At 36.8% G+C, this 6,474-nt stretch overlaps 1 protein-coding gene across 3 annotated transcripts in view; it reads left to right on the top strand.

The window, feature by feature from the left end:
* Positions 1 to 6,140, top strand: part of LOC149283188 (programmed cell death 6-interacting protein) — a 58,641-nt gene extending 52,501 nt beyond the window's left edge. For 2 of the 3 annotated variants that reach the window (XM_089497884.1, XM_089497886.1), the window contains exons 16-18: positions 2,113 to 2,239; positions 4,608 to 4,804; positions 5,981 to 6,140. In XM_089497884.1, the coding sequence (XP_089354010.1) occupies positions 2,113 to 2,239; positions 4,608 to 4,804; positions 5,981 to 6,140 (484 nt within the window). Of the gene's footprint in view, positions 1 to 2,112; positions 2,240 to 4,120; positions 4,124 to 4,607; positions 4,805 to 5,980 lie in introns of all 3 variants that reach the window. The other variant, XM_089497885.1, reaches the window with a different exon arrangement.
* The last annotated feature ends 334 nt before the right edge of the window (positions 6,141 to 6,474 follow it).

The following is a 6,474-nucleotide window of genomic DNA, read 5'->3' on the forward strand; positions in this document are numbered from 1 at the left end:
ACAGGTGTAAATATACAGATACTGGACTCTGGAGCAGTGTTCTCTGGAGTGGTGTATTACACTTCTGGAAGTCTGAAAGACACTACCTACCAGAATGCATAGTGCCTACTATGGAGTAGGGATAATGGTCTGGGGCTGTTTTTCAGGGTTTGGGCTAGGCTAGGCCTAAGTTCCAGTGAAGGGGGGTAATGTTAATGCTACAGCATACAAATTCATTTTAGACAATTGTATTTTTCCAACTTTTGTGGCACCAGTTGGAAGAAGGACATTTTCTGTTCTAGCATAACTGGGCCTATTGCAATGTCCATAACTCCAGTGGCCTAAACATATCCTTGTTGAGATGACTTCCACTGACAATTTCCCTAAATTGATTAAAAAAGTCAGACAGATGTCTAAGATGGAAGAGGGTCAAGAAAGAAGTGTTTCCCAGTATCCCAATGTATAATGGAGCAAGGGTTGATATTCCCAAAAGATCTGTCCAGGGATTTTCATTTGATTCTTCCCTTAGAAAGGAAATGGGAAATTGTTAAATTGCTGTCCCCTTCCCCCAAAATTTGGGTTTTCCTGTATCCGCTTTTGATTTAACATACTATGTGGCTCTAATTTTGTGTAGTCCGCTGGTGTTCTGTGTAATGGTGGGAGGTAGACCCCACGTGATTTGAATCTCACAAGTAGAGAAGTTGAAAAACACATACCCAGATAGTATTGGCACTGATATAAAATAGGGCTGGCAAGTGAGTTTTTAATGATGTAGTATATAAGGCAAGGAGAGCCCATTGGCTGAAAGCATGAAATTTAAATGTGGTTTCCAAGAACAGCAAAAGTACCCTTCCATCTGAAGAAAGGCAGAGCTTTATGAGCTTATCTAGAAGATGTCTCAGTACTGCAAAAGTCACCATAATCTCTCTGAGAATAGACCATTTTATTAATAACATATCACGATTATTGCCTGAAAAACTACATCATCTGACCAACTTGAGAAATATCTGTCCCAGGTTACTACAGGATCATGAGTGGGGGAGCTCAGCTTACGGCCACTGAGAATATTTGTTTAGTGGGTTTTGCTCTATATTCAGTAAAAATTTTACTTCTGTAGGGCAAAAAAAAGACTTGGTATATGACCCACAATCTCAAGAGCTTAGTTTGTCCTCTAATAGCTTCTTGTTCTTGGTCTGTTGAATTGGGAGTGGAGTCACATGAAGGCTGCTGCAAGCTTGGGTATGGTCAGTGTGGGACATGGACATTAAGGTTCTGGTATATTTAACATTGTGATTACAAGTAGAAAAACTCTACAGGAGGGCCCTTCAAAAGTCCAAGGTGAACTGTAAACACTCTTGATGGAAAGGATATTTTTCGTTCAACTCAAATGTGTTCCCAGCAAATGGACAGAATTTGAGAGGATGTGTGTTTGTTTGTTTTTTGGGGGGGGGGGGGTTTATGCCTCATAGAATCATTAGCTGTCTCTTGTTGGGAAGTTAGTCAACCTATTCAGACAGTATAGTCCCAGTGGACATGTTACTTAAATCTTTACTTTGATAAAACTGTCGTTATTTAGAACACTGGACATGTTCATGCCACTCTACAGACAAGGGTGAGGTAGTATGGATTCTAGGATTATACAACTGCCAAATTATTATGTAAAGCCCTAACTATAGCCTATATGGAATATGATGCTTAGCTATGGCTATCTCATGGACTGAACAGCTGAAGAAACATAAAGCAGCATTTGTTTGAAAAGTTCTTCAAGCAGTATTCTATGCGTTGTATAGAGGGTTACCAGAAATGCATTTATTTTTGTTTTAAGAGCAATTGATATTTTGATATAAATATAGTATATATAACGGTAGCCTGGTAATCAAAGCCTGACTCCATCTAAACTAAATAATTAATCATTAGGCTATCCAGTGAATTCTAGCTTTGCTGGCGGGGGAATGCAAATATAATCTGTCATTTTAAAAATATTTTTGTGTGTGGTTAAGTGGTGGTTGTGAATATTGAGTGATCACTTTTTACTTTCCATCATACAAATCTTTTGTAAAACCATGCGTTTAGATAAAGCATAATATTTAAGTAGTTCTAATATTTTAATATATTTTTAATATTATTTTGCAGAGAATTACAACAAAGCATTGCAAGAGAACCAAGTGCACCATCATTTCCTACAGCACCAAGTTATCAGACTACACCCTCCTCTACTACGGCATCATCTACTCCAACGCCAGCACCTCGGACTGTCTTTGTAAGTTTAATTACCTGAATTTTCATAATTCACCCATGTTTTTACAGAAGACATGTGCCACCTTCATGTACAGCACAAAAGTTCTACTATCAAGTTTTGAAAGTAAATGGTTTTCTTTTTATGACAATACAGACACAGTACAGCCCAATCTTGGCTTTTATAATAGTGGGCAAAATAAAATACGTTTGTCAGTTTGGGCATGTTTCCCATACGCTCTACAAACTCTAGGTGGAATTAGACATCAGTTAAATATTCTGTAAGGTTATATGCTTCAACACATTTGTATGCTTGTGTAATATATTTTGTTTTTAGATTTATTAAACTTTAGATGGAAGTGCCACTTAGTTCATGAGCATAAAAACTGTGAAAGAGAGACCAAAATGCTTTGTGTAGCGATGTGTTTAACCCCTTAGGGACCTTGGCTGTTTTACATCTGAACAATACTTCTGTTTTCCTATGGCTTCATTCAGCTCCAGTGTACCCACACTTTTTCTTTTCTTCAAGGCAAGTAGGGCTTTTTGCTTAAACCCTTACTTATTACTAGAGATCCTAGTTGTCAAACGGTAATTTTTCAAGCTGGACAAAAGTGGTAAGTGCTGTCCCTCAGGGTTTATTTATAAATGATCTTGCAATAGGCATTGGAAGTCATGTTTCTGTGTTTGCAGATGGCAGGATAAGCAGGATATTACTTTGCTTCAGTGGGATTGAGCTAGACTGGGGGACTGGGCAGACAAATGGCAGATTAAATTTAATGTAGATAAATGCAAAGTTCTGCACTTCGGGGTAAGGAATGCACAAGCCATTTGCACCATAAATAGTTGTGAATTACAGATAACAACAAATGAGAAGGATTTGGGAATGTGCAATGTCAGTCAGCAGTTGCTGAGGCCTGTAAGGTATTGTCATGTATAAAAAGGGGCATCAATTTGTGTGATTAAAAATATAATTTTGCATCTTTATAAATCAATGGTAAGACCACACCTTGATTATGCTCTGCATTTTTGGGCACCTATTCTAAAGAAGGATATTATAGCACTGGAAAAGGTGCCGAGGCAGGCTACAAAATTAATAAAAGGAATGGAACACTTTAGTTATGAAGAAAGGTTAACTAATTCAAATCTGTTTAGAAAAACGGGGCCTCAGAGGGGATATGATAGCATTATATAAATATATTCGGGGCCAATACGAACCATTGTCTGGAAACCTATTTGTAAACAGGACTATGCACAGGACACGTGGTCACACATTTATACTGGAAGAAAGGAGATTTAGTCTAAGGCAAAGGTAAGGGGGTTTTTTTTTTGTTTTTTTTTTTACCTCTGCAGAGGTAGTTTTATCAGAGTCTGTACAGACATTTAAACAGCAACTGGATGAATACTTGCAAAAACATCATATTCTGGGATATCATTTTAAAATTAAAAAATAATTGAGCACATGCTAAAATTTTTGCATTTGAAATATCCATGGGAGGTTTTTTTTAAAAAAGAAAAAATGTATGGTTTGATGAGGTAACATTTAATTGGCTGGGTTCAAAGATGTCACAAATTGGACATGGGCGCAGACTGACCAGATGTCAAAAAGAAAAAAACTGCTTCTTCCAAATCTGGCCCTTTAGCCCCCCCCCCCGCAACCCAACAAACCTATGCATGGGTGCCATCACTGTACCCAAGGGATGTTACTGAACAACTATTATGCTGGTGTTTGGCAGTGACCCATAACAAGAGCTGTAAATTCATAACCATGGAAAGTGGTAAAATACCACTATTTGAAATACCCTGGGGGTGTCTAGTTCTCAAATATACAGCTGTGTGAAAAAGAGCACACCTCTTTGAATTGTATTTTTTACAAATCGGGACCTAATAGCAATCATCTGTTCCTTAGCAGGTCTAAAAATTAGTAAATACAACATCAAGTAAACAACACATGACATGGGGTAAATTGAATTGGCTGCCTTCAAAGACCCAAACTGGAAATGGGAAGAAAATGGTGTTGAAATAGCAAAACGCTGCTTGTACTTTTAGCCCTATAACTTGCCAAAAAACATATAAACATTGAGTCTTTCTAAACTCAGAACAAATAGTAGAATCTAACTTTTTTTCATTTGTTTTTGTAGGTGAGTAAAAGATGTTTCAAATAGAAGTGAGGTTCTGAATGTGCATGTTCTGAAAGAAATCTTGTACATTTTTAGCTGTGATTATGGATTTTCTGGAGCACTTATTATCTATTTCTTCTTTTAAAACATAAAATTATACCCCTGTATGAAGCGTGTGGTTGTTGCCAATTGATGTTACATTATCTGATTTTAAAAATGAGTATTTTATATTCCACAATAATTTTTGTTAATGTATTTTTATTAAACATCCCATAGGCTGGCAAACAACCTCCACCCCGCCCTCCTCCACCATCAATTCCTGCAACTGCTCCAGCTCCAGTTAGCGCTTCACAGATGAGTACTCCATCACCTTCCTCTACTGTTTCAACTTCAACACCTTCGCAAAATCCTACCAACATTATTCCTACACAGGCACAAGGGCCACCTTATCCAACCTATCCTGGATATACAGGGTAAGTAGGATTCATTCAGAGTTTTCGTCTGAAATACTTTTCAAACAGGCAACTAAGAATTGACACAATAATAAACTGTGGTTGAATTTAATAAAATAATTTGTGTTCAAACAAGCAGTAATCTGTCCTAGTTATGGATCTCCATGCATCTCTTACGGTAAATTACAAGAAGAAACAATTTATATGGCCACATCGGATATATACCATGTTGGATATAACATAACCATATAATAATCATGTATTGAGATAGACAAATTTTATGACAAACTTGACTAGTAACATATGTGGCACAAAATAGTGTGTTGTGGGCAGATAACAAATATATTGTGTTTAATGTACAGCTCTCCCTAGCCGAGTTGCATGCTGGTACCAAATAGGTCTTCCCAAGTATGGCGCTTGTAGATCTTAAAGTGGATGCTCAAAACCAAGTTTTTGCATTTCTGCACACTTAATAAGCCCACAACTGTAATTATAGACTAAAATAAGCATTGTGTGTTTATTACAAACTCACTTTACAGGTATACCATGGGAAAGGTCACTTTCTCCCCAAGTCAGTTTGCAGTGGTAGCATATATATCATTTGGTAAACATTTATGGTAGTGAATGCATATGTGTCATGACCAAATGAGATCTTGGTTCCTTAAAAATGCATTATGACTGAGTTGCTGATGGCAACACTGACTTTGCTGAATCAGCACCCGAAAATATATGAACAGAATGCTTGATTTCCAAAACCCCCTCCTGCCATAGAGAAGACCCTGAGTTTTTTGACTATTAAGAAACAAACATGTCCTTGGCAGAAAGCGTTTGTTGGAAGCTGAAGAAGGTTTTGGGTTAAAAGTTGGGTTTACTAAAAAGGAATGCCTTAGACAATGAGGTAACTAGTTAAACATATAGAATGATGAAAGTTATTCCATGTTCAACGAAAAGATGATTTTTTTTAAACTATAGACTAAAAGCCATTTTCCCCAGCTACCGTAAATTAATTTAAGATTTTAAGACAAAATAGTAATCATGAATAATTATATTTTCATACGTGTGCAAGATCAATGTGTTAGGTTAGTGTATAGTCTACTTAACCGTTTTAATATAATAATTTGTTAAACAATGCAATAAAAATACTTTGTATAAATAATTACAATGTAATGCTTACCATTTCCATTGTTTCTTTAATAGGTATTATGGAATGCCAATGCCTGTTGGTTACAACCCTTATATGTATAGCCAGCAAACTATGCCTCCATATATGTACCAACCACCATCTGGACAGGCACCCTACCCAGCCCAGCAGCCTGGCTATCCATACCCACAGCAGCCTTATTTCCCACCACAATAAAAAAAAAAAATAAAGCAGCAAAAATGTTATGGAAATTTGAAAAGAAACTTGCAACCTAATGTTTAGCAGCAGTTATTGCACTGTAGTATTCAGTTTTCTATTTCTGTTTTTTTATTTTAAAAAGTGCTTTCAAGCTGCCTCCTATCAAAGCAAGGCATGACATGGTCGGTTTGGACTACCCTTTGTTGCATAATTTACCAGAATGAAGTTCGGATTGTGTTTGAGAACAACAGATGCTATGGGGATTAGAAATTGATGTATAGTGAAGAAATATCTTCAGATTACTCTGCCTTCTTTTGCATATGAATATAAAAGGGTACAGGGGACTTGGGTT

The sequence above is a fragment of the Sceloporus occidentalis genome, unplaced genomic scaffold (assembly GCF_023333645.1).
Source record: "Sceloporus occidentalis isolate IW3139 unplaced genomic scaffold, rSceOcc1.0.p SCAF_110, whole genome shotgun sequence".
Classification (NCBI taxonomy): domain Eukaryota; kingdom Metazoa; phylum Chordata; class Lepidosauria; order Squamata; family Phrynosomatidae; genus Sceloporus; species Sceloporus occidentalis.